Raw genomic sequence first — 20,152 nt, 5'->3', positions numbered from 1 at the left:
TACTACAGACATCATTTTATCCTGGCATACCTCCCATTACCTTGTTGTTAACCACTTCAAACTTTGTGTACATTATAATCTGGCCTTCAAGGCATAAAGTTAGCTGATAGTTCGTGCCTGTAAATTATTCCATCTGGTCAAGTAACAACCATTGCGCAGCTTGTATTTTGATGTCACTTTGCATGTTGGGCGGTCATCTTACAAAGCATTTTTCCCCTGACATATTGTCTGCTTAACATGATGCACAACTATCTGTTATTTTGAATCTCTTCCGGTGGCGGTCTTACACCCGGAAGAGAGCAACTTATCAAAGCACAACAAGGGACTCACCAGCCATTATCTAATGTCACGATTTGCGTTGTGACGTACTATGACGACACTTTAAATGCGTCATCTCGAGCGTTCTTCAAGCAAGTTGGCAAATCGCCTTTAAACACAAGAAGCACGTGAATTCCCCTTTAAGTGTGAGGCATGATTTAAAAAATGATTTCTTGTTTTTCCTGTTTTCTGGAAAACCGGAAACGCATAAATTAACGTCCTTATTTGCTTATCTTTCTCGCAGCCATTGCGGATATTTAACAGACGTCTTGATCGTAATTCGTACGACACTTGCATCTCTTCTGTCGTCTCGTAAAACTGTATATTTGTTGAGTCTGATGAAACGGATCGGTGTGGGATTAGTTTTAATTCATGTGCTGACCTTTCCAAAAATTTCTGCCCTGTATTTACAGGTTTGTTTAACAAATGGAAACGAATGTATTTGTATGTTCCTTATATGTATGTTCTGATGCTGTGGCGTCGGTATTTCGTTTAACCAGATACGTTATAACCTGTTCGTAAGAGACAACCTGCAAATCAACATATGGACACATTTTGTCCAAAACGCCATTAAAACCCATTTTGGGGGATACTAGTTTTCTAAAATAGTCACTGCTATCTAGTGTTTCGTTCTACCTTCTGCTCCATACTTGGTTGTTTTATTTCTTGCTTATTTGTATTTGAGGTAAAACTGTTCCCATATATCGCTTTGATAAAACAAATATGCGTATGAGCGTTTTTCAACCGACAATTACAGGCGATAAAACGTGAACAACATACAGGACAAAAAAAACGTCTAATGACAAAAAGAATTTAATTCATGTAATTAAATATGTCTGATGTGTTTTCCATTCAAACAAAATGTTTAGATTTCGATTAATTTGTGATAAATTACGCATTGGGTCTACCACACGATTGTGTCAAAAATACATGTCAAAACCTACTATCTGACTATGCAGATGTTGTATTAAAATGGTTAGTGTGGACGCTCGGCTGCACCATAAAAAGGTTGTTATCGCTCATAAGTTTTGTCAGCTTGTTAAACACCTGTGTTAAGATATTGTTGATATTAGTGGACGGTTCACACCGCAGTTGTAAAAGTGCGACAATATGTTAGACATTGTTTTGATATTGACGGAGGTTTTCCATGTACTGTTCGTAGGGACGTTATTCTGATTTGTTGACTTTAGTTTTCTAAAAAAGATTTTATGTTAGTCATGTTACCCCCGTCCATAATACGTATGTTTGTTTTATTGCAAAAAGATAAAAATTGTGAAAAAATAAGGTCAATCTAGACTGTATTTTCAAATGCATCGTAACTTGGTAATTTGCACTTACTTCGGCAGTTGCGAACTTTGCAGTACTTTGAAGCTTGTGCTTCACCGATGCAATCTTCTTGTTTTCCGGTAAGGCAACTTCTAGTTCGCCGCCTATTTCCTGGTCCACACCGGGGTGAACATCTACTCCACCTAGACCAACTGCCCCATTCTGTAACAAATGATGCAATGAGCATGAACTACTGGATTATGTTGTCAACATTGGTAACGAATGCACAGAAATCGTGAGAACACGTCGTCGTTGGTACCTGGTTGTACACAGGCCTGTTCGTTACAAACGTCGGTTTCTTGGTGTGTTCCGCCGCAATCTTCCTTGTTTCCGGTATTGCAAATTCGTGTTCGGATTTTTTCTCCGCCTCCACAACTTACACTGCATGAATTCCAAGTCTGCCATTCACCCCATTCTAAACAACATATCTTTATTTAGCAATTTAATGCACGTTTGAGGAACTTTCACACAAATACCTGGACATATGTTGTCATTGCACTTTTCTATTTCCTCTTTTTCTCCCTGGCAATCTTCATCGTTACCAGTGTTACAGGATCTGCTTCTGGTTCTATTTCCACCTCCGCATGATGTGCTGCAGTTTTCCCAATCCTGCCATGCTTCCCATTCTAACAAGAAAAATAATGTTATTGCTTAAAGTATGTTTAATTTTACTAGTTTTAATTTAGAAGGCAATGTCGTGTTTAAACTAAACAAGGACGTGAGGGATAATGTGGTTTTCATGTTCATGAAACAGCAAACCGTAATATCGTACCTGGACAAACTTGTTCATTACAATATTCCGTCTCAGTGTTATCTCCCTGGCAATCTTCATCGTTACCAGTGTTACAGGATCTTCTTCTGGTTCTATTTCCACCTCCACATGAAGTGCTGCAATTTTCCCAATTCTGCCATGCTTCCCATGCTGACAAACGACAAAGTACATGGTCAGTTACGTTTCCGTCAATAAACTTTGCACGTGCGACCTTGTTGTGCGTTGTTTGGTTTCGCCAAACCAAATTCACCTGGAGTACATGTGTTTCTGACTGACTAGCTGTCACTTAACATTGTTCCACTCGGAACAGTCTATCCCTCCAGGTGTCAGAGTGTTGCACTACTTTATTATTGATAAATTTTAAGATTTTAAATCATGGACGTTTTGCTCTTTGCTTTATGTTTTGTTCCCGCCTTCCACTGTTTATAGCGAGTCGCTGTGCGCGACTAGGCATTTGGCTTTAGTTTTGATTTTTGTATTTAGTTGGACAAGTAAGGGTAGCGTTTTTATTCCCATGTATTTGATCATTCAGTACAACTATTTGTTGGCAAAATTGGAAGACTGAAACTATCGCTAATATGCTTTTCATGTATGTACAGATTAATTTCGACTCTTTAGTCAAATTTAGTCGTACCTGGACAAACATGTTCATTGCAGTATTCCGTCTCAGTACTGTATTCCCCGCAGTCCCCATCGTTACCAGTGTTACATGATCTTCTTCTGGTTCGGTTTCCACCTCCGCATGTTGTACTGCAGCTTTCCCAATCCTGCCATGCTTCCCATTCTAACAAGCAAACATTTATGTTAGGAGCAATGTTTCAAACAACGCAGGATTGATGGAAAGTTATCAGAACGAATTTACTGTGCCTCGTGGGGTTGGAAAAGGGGTTGTACCTGGACAAGGGTCTTGATTACAACTTTCCGTTTCGATATTTTCTCCATCGCAATCCTCATCATTCCCAGTGTTGCAAGATCGCCTTCTTGTTTTGTTTCCTCCCCCACAAGTCTTGGTGCAGTTATTCCAATCCTTCCATGGATTCCACTCAGCATCTACTGTAAGAATAAATCGTTTGAACTTTGCATACATGCACAAATCGATAGGACAAATTCTTAGTGTTCGGCCAGAAGCAACTCGTGTATGTGAGCTCTAATAAACGAACTAATAGCGAGATACGAGCGTTAGCCATGATCACATCAAGTTGCTTGTACCTGCTTCTAAGCATGGTTCTTCATTACAAGTCCCTGTTTCGGTGTTTGTCCCTTCGCAATCTTCATCACTTCCAGTGCTGCAAGTGCGGTTTCGAACTCTTTCACCTCCGTCGCAGGGTTGATTGCAAGAACTCCATTTCTGCCACCCGTTCCATTCTAAAAAGGAAGAATATATATATATTTTTGATATATTATCGTAATATGCGCGTTTCTGATAACGTAAATGACTTGAAGAAAATAACCTACACTAAATACTTGTGTATACCTGGTAACGGACAAGGATTTCCGCTGCAAGCTTCTGTTTCCTGGTTGGTTCCTTTACATTCCTCGTCGTTGCCAGTGTTGCAAGTACGAGTTCTTACTTTAATTCCTCCAGAACATGTTTCACTGCATTCACCCCAAGACTGCCATAGATTCCACTCTAAGAGTAAAAAACTGTTCGCTTAAAAAACTATTTGCAATACCAGCTTCTTACCATCATACATATATCGCAATTGCTACTGTAAACATCATCAGAAGTAAATATTTTACCCTGACAAATTCTTTCATTGCAGTATTCAATTTCTTCCTTCTCTCCCTCGCAATCCTCGTCATTTCCGGTATTACAACCTCTGGTTCTTGTTTTTGTTCCGTTACCGCAAGTTGCAGTACACATTTTCCAAGGCTGCCAATCGTCCCATTCTAATTGAAAGTCAGGTTAATATTCAAAAATCAATACATAGGTACTATATTTGAAATCTTACACAGCACGACAACCTTACATTCGTTAAGATTGGAACATCAAGCTAAATGCGAACCTGGACAAATATTTTCATTGCAGTGTTCCATTTCTTGTTTGTCTCCCTCGCAATCCTCGTCATTTCCGGTATTGCACAATCGATTTCTTGTTTTAAGTCCACCCCCGCATGTTGTACTGCAGCTCTCCCATGCTTGCCATGTCTCCCAATCTAAGCAATACTAAATACAGTTAAAAGTCGACAAAAACATGGAAATAATTGTTCGAGGAAATCGAGTTTTCAGGTTGTAACTTGGTGGTTGTTTCATGCAAAACGTTACCTGGGCAAATGTTCTCGTTGCAAACTTCGCTCTCCTGTTTTATTCCTTCGCAATCCTTGTGGTTTCCAGTGCTGCAATCGCGAACCCGAATTTTCTTTCCACCTCCACACGTTACATTGCACGCTTGCCACGCCTGCCAAGGATCCCACTCTGATTCACAAAATATAGGGTGTTGTTTGAATGTGACAACAAAATCTAAATGGTCACAGCTCTGTGTTGAATTGCATTTTTTTCCCCGGTTTATTGTTAATAATTTTGCAATCTTTCAATTAACATCTGGCTTCACTTTAACATGGGTATTACCTGGCATAGAAGAACACGACATTTCGTTGCAAGTCCCACTCTCCGTATGACTTCCTCCGCAATCTGCGTTGTTACCAGAACTACAGGCACGGGTTCGAATCCTGGTGCCGCCACCGCACGAAATTGAACATCCCTCCCATGACCGCCAGTTGTTCCACTCTGGTAAAATTGACAAAATTATGTGAGGGTTTGTGTCAGTGATTACATCAGTAGTAGAAAATATTTTGCTTCTGACAACGGCCAAAAAAAACATCCAGATCGTGAGAATCTCAGGAGTTGTTTTGATCACTTACTTGGACACGGTCGCATGTTGCAAGGTATCGTCATTACAGACGAACCGCTGCAGTCGACGATTCTCCCACTGCTACAAGTACGTGTCCTCATCGACACACCTCCACCACATTTCTTTGTACACGGGCTCCAGTCATCCCAGCGGTTCCAACCTGTTGCAAATTTTAAATCTCTGTTGTGTGGATTTGTCTCGTTTTATTCGTTTAGGACCAGTTTAAATTTATATATCAAATATCAATGAGTTTCGGGGTTTATTCTATCACTTGACGAAATCACTTGGCACCAAACTAAAAGTGATGTTCTTGACTACACGAAAATTATCGCTTCATTACGTGCTGTTTTGGTCATGATGAAACCAAACGTTCCCGGACATGGAATGTGTCCTGCACAGTTGAAGTCAAGTTCCATCGTCCTTGCGAATGGATTGTCCGAACAATCCTTCTTGACGAAAGTGCTGCAATACCTTGTTCGCTTTCTGGAACCGCCTCTACCACACGTCACCGGACATTGAGACCATCCCGACCAATCTGACCAGACTGCGTCTAAATGTCAAAAGGAACTTAATTATGTAAAAAAAATCAGCTCTCTCTAACCTCAATTTACAAACTAACAACATCGTATAACGTCACCTTTCCTTAATCAGCATAAATGTCGTTTATTTTACGTTGCTTACCTGGTCTCACTTCTAAATCCCTGGCTGGATTGCTGCACAAGTTGTTTACGCATGTGTCGGTATCGTGACACTCACTGCACACATCCCCGGTCACATACGGACGTCTAAACAATTAAGTAGCGAGTAGTTCAAGTTTTTGTACTAAGTTTCATTTCGAAAAGCAGTTTATTGTACGAAAACCAAATTCATTGACCGGAAAGGTTGACGCACTGAAGTTAGAAGAATCTGTCCCTCGCTTAGGCACTGTCATATCTCTACGATATCAAATTAATGGAAGTACTAAGTTTGAAGGTTGTTGTATTTTGTTGTCCAATAACCGGAAGTAGTTATCGGTGTTACTTTGTCTGGTGTGGCTTTCTGTGCCGATTTGTAGTTATACTGGTTTGTTTACATCAAAAAGTAATTGGTATGTTCAATGCTTTGTTAACATGCAATGCAAAGTTGTGGTTGTGCATATTTTCATTTCTTCTCTGTGCTAATCATCATCGATTGAATATAAATGGGCATATATAGCCGGCACTACTTGGCATGAGTGGGCCGGCTATCAGAAGGTTTTGACAACTTTGCATTAGAACGTGTTAGTGCCAACCAACCTGTTGATCCAGTTTCCGCCTGGCACGTAATCGCACACCATAATAGTTGCGTCTGTCCACACTCTCCCATTCACCAAGATGGCAGAACATTTGCTGATTCCGCAACCTACTTTAAACGTGTCCGCCCACAGCATCTGTAACACGTTTCAAATAGTTTCGATTAATTATCCGTTTATTTGTTTGCTGGTTTGGGTGGTACTAATAAGGCGGCGAAGAACCTTTACTGTGTGTTGTGTAAAGAACGCTAATAAAACGCCACGTATATGCGAGACTGAAGAGAGAGAGAGATAGAAAGGAAAAAAGGAAAAAAGGCGCTAAATCCGCTTCGCCAGAGTCGAACACACGTGCGCTACAGTACAATGTTTTGAATGTTTGCAGTTGCTGATGCCAACAGTAGTGAAATGTTTTAGATCTGTCTTTAGTTTCCAAGACTCTTCTTACTTTAAAAAAAATTGCGATTGTTTCGTTGACTTTGCGGCATATTAGGTTCGGTGTTTTAACAATCTAAATCTAATCATCACCAATACATATAATGTAATATAATGAACCGAGACGATGAAGGTTTGCTAACATCACCTGAGTGTAGCGCGAACATCCCTCTTGTTTCGTGCACTTGTTCATCTCGTAGTCGTAATATGTTCCTTCCTCTCCCCATCGTCCAGTTGCTTGCACAGCATAAAGTTCGTCAAACTCGATGTCTTGTGAAACGTAAATCAACTCCTCGACTCTTCTAAATCTCTTCATTTTCTTGTTCTGTATTTACGTAACATCTTCTTGAAAAGGTGTTTTTGTAAACCTATATTGTTGCTTTATAATGTGTGGTTCTTACGGTTAGATTCTGTCACGTGGATAGTCGATATCCTAACTAAAAATATCTTCATGTCAATTTTTCATTGTTTGGCTTTTTGGATTTGTTATATTTATTCCAGTACCTTGTTTAGAGCAAACTTGCACTTTGTGGAATATTCGCTTGCCAACTTCTCCAAGTCATTGTCCCACGTAATTCGTCTCATGTTGGCTGCACGGGGTTCGACTGTACGGCGCACTAAGTTGTTCGTGTCCACAATGGAAGCCCTTATTTCCTCTGCGCGCAAAAGATGAACGGTTTGACGGACATTATGTTGAATTTTATATCGTTGCTTCCTCTTAAACAACCGAAAAAGCTTCTCTTACTGCTTAAGTTGTAGGAGACTAAGAGGTGGCTTCCTGGTGCGTTTCTGGATGATCGGGGTGCATCAATCGACCATCTAGAAAACACATGAAGTTAAAACAAATCTGAAAAAAAAAACCTTCTGAACCAAGGACCATTACCTCTTCACCGCTTTACAAATTATGAGAGCTTAACTTGTTACTAAACAGGGCGTTTAAACCTTTTCTTTGTGCATTCGCACACCATGAACTAATCTTACTGTTTATATAATAAACACGATCAACAGAATAAAGTTTTATTAATAATATACCTTCCGTTTTGGGAGATTGACGATTGAACAAACGCCAGAAAGAAGACAAAATATACAGACAAATATGACACCTCCATGTCCCACACACTACTTATACAGCCCTGTAAAATATAAATTTTTGAATAATATGTTGCGTTTACTATTTACATTGATAGAGATTGTTTCGCTCGGCTACAGCGATTTAGGCAACTCCCACTTTACCTTTAATACTTAATGCAGCCAGTCGCGTTCTTACAAACTAACGTTCTCTTATGTTAAAGTTGCCAACTCGAATGAGTATATATAGTAGGTTTAAGCAGCCAATAAATGTCCGTTTAAAAGGTCACAGGTTCTGAGAAGTGGATTTTGACGATATACCGACGCGCTTAGTCACGCTATCTTTAACTTGCGTCTTTTCGATAAATATCTGAATATAACTGGTTCTTCTGCACAGGCCTATCACGAATTACTCTAAACTAAGGATGCATGCTTGCCAATGCTTCGGAATATTTGCAATGATGAAAAAATGCCGCCGCAACGGTTTGCGGCAACAAATATAAGTTTCAACATTACTACAACGCACGGCTTTTAATCCCCGTGTTGTATATATGAAGACTGACGCCCGAACCACTTTATGATCGGATTTTCGACCTAATTGCCGCCCAACTGCGCATTACTAGCGAAGGTCACAGTACGTCAATCTCAGGTAAGTAATCCACTTCGTCTTTTCTAATCACGGCGGTAGAAAATATTTTTAGCATTTTCACGGCCCACATGTGCGTTCAAAGACGTCAGATTAACCGCAAATTGTGTCTTCTGGTTGATTCTGCGGTTTGAACTTGTGGGGAATTATGTGGGGAAAAAGGTCGTCAGGTACATTGACGCAAATGGCAGGAGTTAATCATATAACGGTTTACACGTGTATTGTTTATGTTTTTATAATTAAACTTTAAGGGTACGTTTCGGTCGTTCTTATTACCAAGGTTTACTGAAGGTGTTTGAATGTGCGTTTACTCCTTCTGTCGGGTTTGTCTGACAAATGTTTTCCAATATACGATGTGTGTAACATTTAAAGTTAACCTACAGCGATTGAGTCACAAGTGAAACTGTGTACTTTGGCGATGTCGGTACAATCAGATAATTGGTTATAAAACGATTAAGAGATGTAAAACCTGTTTGACTCCTGTGACAGACGTCTGACTCATTAGGTATCGTGTTCCTGTGTTGAGTAAAACACTGTTGGCAACCCCCCTACAAATTTCTACGTTTAAAGTTGTCTGGCCATGACATAAATCTAAACGAACTTTATTGAAAAACACACAGAACACCGACTATCACACGTGTATAAATATCAAGGAAACCAAGTAGACAAAATATATGCGTAACATGAAACGTTGCCATAAATAGATGAAAAGGGATCAGTTTTTACTGCAGCAATCTTGCGGATTTCCACTACTGCATGTTCGCTTACGAACTTGAGTGTCGGATGAACACACATCTCCCAACGTATCCCAATCTCCCCACGTACTCCAAACTTTAAAAAAAACAAAGAGTTAGGTTTTTTGACCTCATACGCATAATGGCAATGTTTACTTAACCAAAATCGTGTGTAATGTTATTTGATTCGTCTGACAAAAAACACTGAACAAAGTTTTAATTTATGCTTAGGTTCATAGAACTTAAAAACTGTTGTCTTCGTTGTTTTAAAATCGATCAGTTGGCTGAAGTTGTTGCTCTATGACACCATCTACCGGTACATGTAAAAGTGTTTACCTGGCTTGGGACAGATTTGTTGGTTGCAGTTCGATGTCGAGTGGGAAAGTCCACAACACTGTGTGACGTCATCAGCCGAACATTCCCTCGTTCTGAATCTTATTCCTCCACCACAAGACTTCGTGCACTCGCTCCACTTTCCCCAAACTCTCCACGTAGCTACAGCTACCGCTGGCTCGGGCTCTAGAGTGACAAAGTAAAAAGGTTTTACGGTCATGCTTTAGGTAGAGTTGTTGCTGTGGTTGAGACGAGCAAAATGGCGACTTACCCTCTATTATGCACTTCTGTGTGTTGCATGCGACCCTGGAGGACGAACTTCCTGGGCAAAGCGCGCCCGTGTTTCCTACACACTTTCGACTCCTCGTCTTTATTCCGATTCCACAAGTCTTGCTGCATTCTGTCCACGAACCCCAAATCGCCCACGCTGCAGATACGGTTTGTAAATTTGTATCAAACTGCATTACTTTCTGGTCCATTTCACAATATGCCGGAAATTTTACACATGTTAATTTTAAATGACAAATCTGTAGCATTATGACTTGCTTTTATTATTAATTTGTTGGTCATCATCCGCATGTTATGGTGACAGAAAACCTCTACAATGCTTGAATGTGGACCAACACCTTCACAACATGCTGATGATATTGATGAAATCGCATGGTAGGTTACCTCGTCTTTTTGCTGCACAGGATCTAATAAAGCATCTCTTGCTATCCCGGAGATTGTCTGGACAGCTTGATTTCAAACACCTTCTCGTCCTTGTTTTCACTCCAGCTCCGCACGTTGTCGAACATCTCGACCATCGCCCCCACGCACTGTAGTCTGGTGAAAGAAGTGGGGTAATTTATTCTGGCCGATTTGCATCGAACACAAACGCAGTAGATTAAATGCTGACGTCAGCAAGATATTGATGGTTTATTAAAAGTATTTCAGAAGTTTTGTTTGTCGTATGTATCTCTATGGTTGCATTGTAAATATGGTTATTGATTGTCCTTGTGAGGGTAATTTACAATTGTTGTTGCAAGCGCTTTATGGAATAACTGTCCTCAAAATACTCTAGTTAAATCCTACCTCTAGAGGAACATTGTGAAGTATTGCAATCTTGACTGTCCGAATTTTTTCCTGTGCAATCCGAGTTCGTCCCAGTATTGCAAGCCCGACTTCTTGTTCTTGCGCCACCGCCACACGGTTTAGAACAAGAACCCCAACTTCTCCATGCACTCCAAGCTGCAAATGAGTGGCAGTTTGTTGTTTGGAAAAAAGAAAACAACAACACACAAACATAGTTGTTAAACAAAGCAAAGACGCAAAGATATAACTCCACCTAAATGTTGGGAACTTTAGAATTTTAGTATTTTTTTCGTCATCAGCGTTTGCGTTTCAACGCATGTATTTATTTCCATTTTAAACAAGTAATTTTTTAACCTACAATTAATTGTGTACACACCAGCACATGGTCTTGCATTGCATGGTATGGTGGTGGTTGAAGTCCCAGCACAATCTCTCGCTCTTCCCGTGCTACAAGTTCTGGTTCTCTGTCTTGTGCCACCACCGCACGTCTTTGTACATTTACTCCAACTTCCCCATCTGTTCCAGCCTGAGAATGCGGTCAATTATACACACGGTACATTCCCTTTAAAAATTTTGTTTCAACCAAAACATTCGCGTTAATCCTGTGTGCAATAAATTGAACAAAACTCACGTGGTCCAGGAGAGGTCGGTCTCGCCGTTGATGACGTACATGGAAATCTTGAACAGAGGAACTGAGATTGTCGAGAAACTCCCCCACAATCAGTGTTGACGAAGGTCGTGCAGAACCTCGTTCGGCTCCTGGAACCTCCCAGGCCGCATGTTTTTGAGCAAGGAGTCCATTGGGTCCACGGGGCCCAAACTGGAGCTGCAGGTTGAAAAACGTGGTTACATAATCTACATTAACAGTTCGTCGTGGATTACGTGTGTTCTTCTGGTTTATAATCGATGTCTACGATGCATTGTTTGTTGCCGGTTCAACGAAGTATTTTGAAAAATTATATGCTAGGATAATGATACACATACCCGGTCGACTGACGTCTCTGGCTGGGTTGGTGCAGAGTTTGTCAACACAAGTATCTGTAGGATGACATTCACTGCACACTGGTCCAGTCTTGTACGGTTGACTGTGTGATAAAGTTTCATGCATTAAGATCTATGGCACGAAAAGGAAAATATTAAAAGTTTTACCCAAACGAAAATTTACCTCGTAATCCAGTTTCCGCCAGGTGCGTAGCTGCAAACCATCAGCGTGACGTCAGTCCACAACCCCCCGTTCACAAGAGCAGCGGAACATTTGCTTACGGCACAACCGACGAGGAACGTGTCAGCCCACACCATCTAAATAACGCATTGTTCTGAGACATGAATACAATGTACCTGTGCTCCACGGCATCCATAATCAAAACACAAAAAGTATTTTAACATTACGACAAAGCACCTGTCTGTAACGGTCGCAGTTTCTTCCGGCCCTGCAGGTCCGTGTTTTGTAGTTGTAGAACGCCCTCCCCTCAAGCCACCTCTCAGCTGCCGTGTTCACGTATTCATTGCCATCACGGAATTTGACGTCAGCTGTGACGTAAACATTCTCTTCGACTCGTCGGAATCTGTCCAGATCGTTTTTCTGAAACATAAATTATGGTTTAAATCTTTTTTTTCGTATTGTTTTTATTGCTTCTTGGGTAAAAAACACTTCAACGAAATGTTTCTTACCATGTTCATTGAGAAAATGCATTTCTTGGCAAACTTTGATGCTTCGTTGGCAAGTTCGTCGTCCCAAGAAATTTTCCTCATGTTTGTCGGTGGAGGAATCACGTTGCTCCTTCCTTCGTTGTGGGCGCGTACTATGCTCTGCTTGATTTGCGCTGAATAACAAGAAGATTGTTCTAGTTTAACTTTCCGACATATATGTTCCAGTGAGTAAACCAAACCACTATATCACAAACTTTTGCGCAGTTTCATGTTTAATGCAATCGCATTATTCCAGGTTCGAAGCCTGTAAACGCAACACAATTAAGTTCCACTAACTTACTCGTCATTTGATAGGACTTGAGCAAGCGAGCTCCTGGTGCTTTTTTCCCGTTGTTTGGAGCGTCAATTGACCATCTGCAACGAATCACACAATTCTAATAATTCTAAATATGCCAACAAACTTGCGAGTTTGTTTATTTATAAGAATAGTGAAGCGCACAATAAACATACCTTGCTGTGGCAGCTTCGTTTGTCATCGCAATGACAAGCAGCACTAGAGCGAAATTAACACAGGTTATTGTGCTCATATCAAAAATCCTATGGTACATTGTTTCAAAAATATTACACTCTGCAAAAACATCAAATTTATGTAATTTAATTTTGTATTGCGCAAAACCATGCATAAAATTTCACGTTTTGTCGAAATTTTTAATGATCCGGTCCACTCTGCACTCAGATATTGCAATCTTGAAATTAAACAAGCAACACTGTGTCTATAGTAAGACCCTTTATCTTGAAGCTCACTCTCAACTGATATCTCGGGTGTCTACCCATTGCTGCTTTTAAGCGTTTTTCTACGCAATCGAAGAACAGATCTGGCCGCCGATTCACCCGCTAACCTTGTCATAATCCGAAGCTCCTTCGCCGAAACAACTTCCTCAAACAAGGAGAGGCGAGAAGGTGCGCACATAATTGCTGACTTTAATCAATGAATCAGCGGTTATATCGCACGAGTCCGCCGACACCGTGACATCACAGTTTATTTATGTGCAACAGCGATACGGCGCATGCTGGCCTGGGACTTTTAGCGAGTCGTAATGCACAAGTTAAACAACACCCTCAGGCTGAAACTTACAAAGCAATTGTGACTCATTTGACGTGACTTAAATCGAAATTGAGAAACTCACTACGTCAATGTTGAGAAGGTCACAACTTATTGGTTTATTGAAGACGCAAGTTAACGTTGTTTATTACAAACCTATTTACAGGTGGGTCGAGTTGTTTGCAAGCGAAACTTGTTTCTTCCAGGTTTTCATGGAAGCCGCGACGAGGCGTTGAATCCAAACCTCAACGAATCGTTTGCCGGAATTCAGAGTCTGGACTAAATACCCCACTGAAGAAAAACGCAAAGCCTACACCGTTAAAGGATGTAAATGCTTCTTGCATTCAAAGATATGTAAATCTGTGTTAGCCATGTTGGTGCTTAATGTGCAAATATCGGTTCCTGGGAATACGATCTAAGTGGGATACGGTGTGCACATGATTATGTCTGGAAACTTAGATGCAAACTCACAACTCTATGGTTTAGCGATAAACACGTATTGCAGCTTATATTCGTTGATAAAACAATTATACGGCGTCCATTTGAACGTTTTTTTTTGTATGCTAAATTGCAATTGATGTAACAAGATATTAGCAGCGTTCAAAAAGGACACAATACATTTTGAATAACCAACGCCACAACAGCCTTTTTGAAAACCTTTTCTTACAGAGTTTTGTGACAGGGGGAATGTGTTCATTCAAAGGGAAGGTTGTATTGGTTGTAAGTCTGGTTTTATCGGTTGACAAGGGGCGCCTTGTCCCAAATTTATTCGTTAAGTGGCTCAAGTAGGCCCACTTGTAAGAATGCTAATTTAGTGTCAATCAAAACCGCCATTGTTCACTGTATATTGCATTGGCGTTACCTTTTGCATCTCTCTCTTTGTCGGGAATTGATTTGGTTGTTGGTCAACTACAAATTTTTGATTTTGTTGGCTAAAGGTTACCAGTGGTGATCTTTTTTTGCAAAATAGTGTCATGCGGGATTTTGGTTTACATTGCTTCTCTTTGCGATTGCCAGACGCGAATTTGTGTTCGGAAAAAAATCCGGTCAACTTGACATCAAGTTTCACTTCTTTTCAACTTACAAATTACCTCAAACCATATAACGCTTTGCAATCCTATATTTTGTTTGAATTATGAGCTGTTCAGAGAAGTTTCAGCATTTGTTGTCTGATTCAATGTGTAGGAAACCGTTTCGATTTTGCCACAGAAACCCATGCTTATGTCTCGACCCTGCGTTTTGGCAGGTGAACATTTTCCAGGTGGACATTTTGTGGTTTTTGATTTCATGTTTGTCGCGTGGTTTGACGGCGAACTCTGGACAAATTGAGTCATTAAACCGCAGGGTAAATTCCGTCCTGGAGCGCACAAGGAAATAGTTTGGACATAATTGGGATCTTGCGCCGAATGGACCGAGCAGATAATCAAGCAGCTTCCTGACGTTCGCCTTTCGTGTATTTCTTAACATGTAAAAAGTTATGTAAATGTTCCCAGTTGCGGAACATTGAGCTGGAAAATCCTGTTGCCACTATCTACCATATATTTAACAAATTAAACACACTATACTTGACGACAGATGCACTATTAAGTTTTCTATCAATATACCACATCTAAAGGGCATATTAACTTGCAGTAATTGAGTAACTTCAACTGAATCCAAGTGACCGAGTTTAATCCGTTTAACGGGATTAATCTTTAAGATTATTCGACGCGGGATGTGTAGTTTCAAGTGCAAAAGGTGCGGCCAATTTGTCCGATTACAACCGATTGTTTTTCTGTGAATGTGAACTTCTCTTCACATTCAGCGACGACGTCACATAGTATCGACTATATACATGTGTGGGAATGACTTGGCGTAACATCTTCGTTGTTTTTATACCGTTGTTATCCTGTAGGAATTCAGAAGGGCAGTTTATGAAACAGGTCAAAACGCTTTCTAATTGCGCAATCTTTACACCTGTTTGCAAAAGTGTGCGACGCACTTTGAAATATTCACCGCACTCTCCTCCATGCTTATCACAAATCTACCAGGACCATATATTTTCATGTTTAAAATTTTTCTCCATATTTCCTAAACAATTTCAATTTTTTTTTGTTTAAATTGTTACGTGAAGCCCTTGGAACCATAGTTTGAGAACGTCGGATCTAAATCGTTATTCCTCAAAACTAATTCTTATTTTTCCACGTAGTGTTTTGTTGCACGATCATATTCTGTAGCATCAGTGAAATATATTGAACAGAAAATTCAAAACAGCGAAAAAGACAAAATACACAACAGAATTACAGAAATCAATTCGAGATAACGAGCCTTTTGACAGGTGCTTGATCCGGAGCACTGCGGTCTTCGCACAACTGCTCGAAAAAGATATGACGATAGTTTAATTGGAGGTGACGATGTTAATAAATTGGCTATTCAAAAAACCTACAGTTTATCAATTCTGCATATATCTGTATATGTACAAAAAAAGTAGGTTTTCCGACCTGTACACGAATGTGTGTTGCAGTATTCTGTGTAACCGGAGGTGTCCCGACACCAACCCTCCAGACAGGTACGTTTGCGACTTCTCCTTCCAGTTCCACATGAGGCTGAACATTCAGACCAAGCATTCCAGTCTCCAAATTCTTTGCAATAAATTGTGTCAGACATTGGAAAAATATATACAAAATCGTTGAAATTGTGTTTCAAAATTAACATAAGGTTACAGAAAAAAAACTGTATATTTGTCATTGTTAAAGACATAGTAGCCGGTCTGCCTGCAGGTATTCTGACCAACGTGCACAATAATGTATTGTATATTGATAGCTAATGTTGTAAAGTTGCTTAAAAGCCTGAGTCTCATGTTTACCCACAAAGTACGTAGATGGAAAACAATAGCAAGCCAAACGTAAATAAATCAATGAGTTTCTGTGTGACGTAATCAGCGCGGATTCGGTTGCGAATCCTTTAACCTGCATTAAGCAACATTCTCTTACTTGCTTTTGTATTTCCGCAGATATTTGGCGAGCAATATTTCTCTTTTTCGTAATTTCGACCCCAACAATCCTGAGGAACGAAGGTGTTACAAAACCTTGTGCGCATTCTTTCACTTCTACCACATGTGGCGCTGCATTGACTCCACGGCGTCCATTGGGACCAACACGGACCTGGAATACACGTAGGTGATAACTTGCGTGAAATTATATAGATTGGCTTTTGTCCAAATCATGCCTATAGTCTGTTTTGCCATCTTTGGCAAATTTAAAAACACGGACGCCGATTCTGAATATTGAATGACAGGATAATGTGATGCATTCGCAAAAAAACGTTTTTTTGCAACGGCTTGTTTTATTTTTAAACATGAAAAACGTTTTGAAGGTGTATTTGGTTTCAACCTTGCCATGTTGTTGTGTCAACTCATGACGTTAACTCACTTGGTGGCAGTAGTGTGTCCCGTGCTGGGTTTGTGCATAGGTTGTTGACGCAAATGTCTGTATGGTGGCAACCGCTGCAAGGCCTTCCAGATACATATGGTGAACTGTCATACAACAATTATGAGGTACAATGGTATATGTACATGCATCGACGTAAGGTTTTATAGAAAATTGCGTATACATGGCAGGAATTTACATACAGGAAAAACGTATTGGCAGGGTAAAAATTACATCTATACAAAAGGATTTTTTTTTTAAATCCTAATGTTTGATTTTCTGGTGAAAACTGCCATATTTTGTATAACTTACGTTCCTATGATATTCCCTGCCGGTCCATAGTTACATATCATGATCTTGGCGTTCGTCCACACAGCTTTTCTCACCTTAACTGATGAACACAAAGTCACTCCACATCCAACTCGAAAACTGTCGGCCCAAACCACCTTGGATGAAATTGCGTCACTTAATAATAAAAACGATTACCCACCGGAACAGTGATATGTAACACAAGAATAATACAGAAATGCAGGCATGTTCAACTTTGTACAATTAGGATCTACATGAATTGTCCTAGAATAATTGTAATCTACCTGTGTGTAGTGCCCGCACATCTTGTTTGCTGGACAGAAGTCTGTCGCGTATTTGTAATCAACTTTCTCGTTGTCCCACAAAGTGACTGCGTGTCGCATGAATGCGTCGTCAACCGATCTCCCTTTTGTGATGTAAATATTCTCCCCCACACTAAACCGACTGTGCCTTGCATGCTGTCAATTACAAAGCAATTTATTATTCACAATCGAATAACAATAATCAAAACTTAGAATCATATAAAATCAGAGATCGGGTAGTGTTTTGCGATGTTGTATGCACGAATATCGATTTTCATCCGGAAATATTGGACTTAGATCTGCGATTCCCAACCTTTTTTTCCCGTATTTCCTACTTTCAGTTTAAAGGGAATCTTTTTTTCCACTAATATTTAAATATTTTCAACTTTTAATTTGATTATTGCATTTACGCTATATCTGCTGTATTTTTTTTACGGCATTGCGTCACCAATTGCCAATAAATGTATGACGCACGGTGAATACAGAACATAACAACTACTTTGTTTACAAACCCTATAATTTCGCATATAGTTGGAAATTTCCCACCGGTTAAGAACCACTGACTCGTTTACGTAGTCTATGACGTAAAGAAACTTGCTTTACTCACGTTGCTGTGGCTGAACAGACAAAGCTTTGAATACTCTGTAGCCACGATTTCCAGTTCATTATCCCACGACATTTTCTTCATATTTGTTGCGGTTGGTTCCACGATCGTCCGCGCCTTGTTGTGTTCTTCAACTAACGTCTTCTTGAACTGTTCTGGAGGTTTTCAAAACACATGAGTGTGTTTAAGCAAAGATTTTTGTAGGTATACGCGTGGTAAACTTTGTCGATTTGGAGAAATACAAAGCGTTTCGAAATGCTAAATCATACGGGAACTAAGAATACGCTCATGCATCAAGGTATAGCCACTGTTCATCTTAATTACCCTTAACACAGTTTGTTTCTTCACTTTGGACAATTTACTCGGGTAAAAAATTACACTCATTTATTATCAAGATGTTTACAATATTTTACTGTATTGTATTTTTTTTGTATTATAACTTAGTAAATCCGGTCCTTTGGTGAAATGACAGTTATATTTTAATGGCGATCCGTATGTTTTACCCAGCATGCCGTATGTCTCCATGGCCCTGTCTGTCGCTAAGGCAGCGGGTTCGATTTGAACAGAAGAATTGCCGTCCGTCCAACTAAAAGCAAACAAATACATGTTTGTTGGTGTTTGTGTTGTTCTGTTTGCCGTTAGGTTTGTAAAAATTGTTAATTTTAGTAACGTACTGCTTTGTTGCAAAGATATATAACGATTGTTAGCTAAGACTTAGTAAAGCTGTCTGTACACACAATCGACCAAGATGTTAAATTATGCATGGTGGAATTATTCATTGAAAGATGCATGCGTGAGTAAAGTTCCAGAAGACAAACTAAACCGAGTTCTTATCACAAGCTTGGTTTCATGCGTGTTGAAAGACCCACGTTAGACACAATGACTGCGTGGGTCTGACGCTTTTCCGTGCATAGATGCTTGAATGATTGGTTGTTTCAATACTCGCCATTGCTTGCAGTAAGGCGACTGTTTAGGTTCTACCACGAAGTTGTCATGGGCGGCAACCACGATATTCAATAAATAGACGACGTTCGGAAAATTAGCTGATTATTTCAAAATGAATTTCATAAATGATTTAAAAAACTTCGAAAATTATGCTACAATATATTACATACGAAGTGAACAACAATGCAGTAGAAAATAATATTGCAAAAAATACACTTTACTGGACTCACCCTGCTTGACTGTCGTAAATACGAACTGTTACTTGTTCAACGGCACTCACAGCGAGGCACGAAGTTGCGTAAAGCACAACAGTCCATAAATCCATGTTTACTTCACGCCTCAAGCAGGTAATGAAATCATCGGCACTTCGGTCAATTACTTAAATGCTTTTCGCCACACTTGCTACTGTGATTAGATTCCTCAGTAAATATGTTGACACCTTTAAGACTCCTTCACGTTGCTTCAAAACACAGTGACGATGCAGATATTCACCTGATTTCCAAAGTGGTTTGCGACACTTTAACAAAGTATAAAACTGTGTGCGAGTTTTGTTCTTGGCCGTTTGCTGGGTTGTCTGAATCGTTGTGAACAACGCAGACACAACAGAGTCTTATTAAGTTTTCGTCTGTGAGGTAAACGAATGTCAATCGAAAACTTCTGTGTAAAGACAAAGCTCACTTACGATGCATTCTTCTCCACAATCATTGTTTGCTGCCATTAACCGCTTTCCTCTAACCTTCTCAACTACTTTTGCAAAGCTAAGTTAGTTCATGAGAAGGTTTTGGCGCCTCGTCTTGCTTGTCTGAGTCAAATCAACTGGCGCAGGTTGCAAGTGCGTGTAAGGTATGGCATACATCCTTGTGACTACAGTCACGTGTTATGGCGGAAGCAGGGACGTAAGCCTAAGAAGAATGTCTGCGAACACCCGTGTAAACTGGTTGCTGCTTACCGTGCCCATATTACTAAGCTAACTGTTTTTACTTTTTGTCACACTAAACAGTAAATAATT

The 20,152-nt window shown here is 40.0% G+C and overlaps 2 protein-coding genes across 2 annotated transcripts; both read right to left on the bottom strand.

The window, feature by feature from the left end:
* Positions 1 to 1,012: 1,012 nt before the first annotated feature.
* On the bottom strand, positions 1,013 to 13,098 carry LOC145898334 (uncharacterized). Its single transcript, XM_082986762.1, has 34 exons — positions 12,985 to 13,098; positions 12,815 to 12,888; positions 12,496 to 12,647; positions 12,224 to 12,406; positions 11,990 to 12,123; positions 11,809 to 11,909; positions 11,456 to 11,650; positions 11,201 to 11,350; positions 10,825 to 10,980; positions 10,423 to 10,575; positions 10,022 to 10,177; positions 9,754 to 9,936; positions 9,456 to 9,514; positions 8,002 to 8,102; positions 7,715 to 7,788; positions 7,474 to 7,625; positions 7,118 to 7,294; positions 6,542 to 6,675; positions 5,949 to 6,052; positions 5,608 to 5,817; positions 5,278 to 5,427; positions 4,985 to 5,143; positions 4,682 to 4,831; positions 4,423 to 4,572; positions 4,157 to 4,306; positions 3,891 to 4,046; positions 3,626 to 3,781; positions 3,311 to 3,469; positions 3,051 to 3,200; positions 2,417 to 2,566; positions 2,121 to 2,270; positions 1,904 to 2,059; positions 1,657 to 1,806; positions 1,013 to 1,512 (listed from the first exon to the last, which is right to left on the bottom strand). The coding sequence occupies exons 1-34, from the start codon at positions 13,080 to 13,082 to the stop codon at positions 1,505 to 1,507; spliced, it is 4,740 nt and encodes a 1,579-aa protein (XP_082842888.1). The 5' UTR covers positions 13,083 to 13,098; the 3' UTR covers positions 1,013 to 1,504.
* Positions 13,099 to 15,791: 2,693 nt separating this feature from the next.
* LOC145897664 (cysteine-rich venom protein pseudechetoxin-like) lies at positions 15,792 to 19,867 on the bottom strand. Its single transcript, XM_082986053.1, has 9 exons — positions 19,374 to 19,867; positions 18,702 to 18,784; positions 18,202 to 18,353; positions 17,577 to 17,750; positions 17,296 to 17,429; positions 16,987 to 17,090; positions 16,549 to 16,719; positions 16,057 to 16,197; positions 15,792 to 15,927 (listed from the first exon to the last, which is right to left on the bottom strand). Exons 1-9 carry the CDS (start codon positions 19,466 to 19,468, stop codon positions 15,821 to 15,823), a joined length of 1,161 nt encoding a protein of 386 aa, XP_082842179.1. The 5' UTR covers positions 19,469 to 19,867; the 3' UTR covers positions 15,792 to 15,820.
* Positions 19,868 to 20,152: the final 285 nt, after the last annotated feature.

Source organism: Ascidia mentula, chromosome 4 (genome assembly GCF_947561715.1).
Source record: "Ascidia mentula chromosome 4, kaAscMent1.1, whole genome shotgun sequence".
In the NCBI taxonomy this organism is placed as follows: Eukaryota; Metazoa; Chordata; class Ascidiacea; order Phlebobranchia; family Ascidiidae; genus Ascidia; species Ascidia mentula.
This window is presented reverse-complemented; position numbering and strand designations above follow the sequence as displayed.

Bases quoted from the DNA above. Each gene is read 5' to 3' on its own strand.
- LOC145898334 (XM_082986762.1), bottom strand. From the start codon at position 13,082: ATGTACCATAGGATTTTTGATATGAGCACAATAACCTGTGTTAATTTC. The intron at 7,626-7,714 runs GTAAGAGAAGCT...TTTTGCGCGCAG, and splicing joins AGTCTCCTACAACTTAAGCA to AGGAAATAAGGGCTTCCATT. The intron at 2,567-3,050 runs GTACGACTAAAT...GTCGTTTGTCAG, and splicing joins CAATGAACATGTTTGTCCAG to CATGGGAAGCATGGCAGAAT.
- LOC145897664 (XM_082986053.1), bottom strand. From the start codon at position 19,468: ATGGATTTATGGACTGTTGTGCTTTACGCAACTTCGTGCCTCGCTGTG. The intron at 18,785-19,373 runs GTGAGTCCAGTA...GTTTGCTTTTAG, and splicing joins ATTTACGACAGTCAAGCAGG to TTGGACGGACGGCAATTCTT. The intron at 15,928-16,056 runs GTCGGAAAACCT...TTTTTCGAGCAG, and splicing joins CAACACACATTCGTGTACAG to TTGTGCGAAGACCGCAGTGC.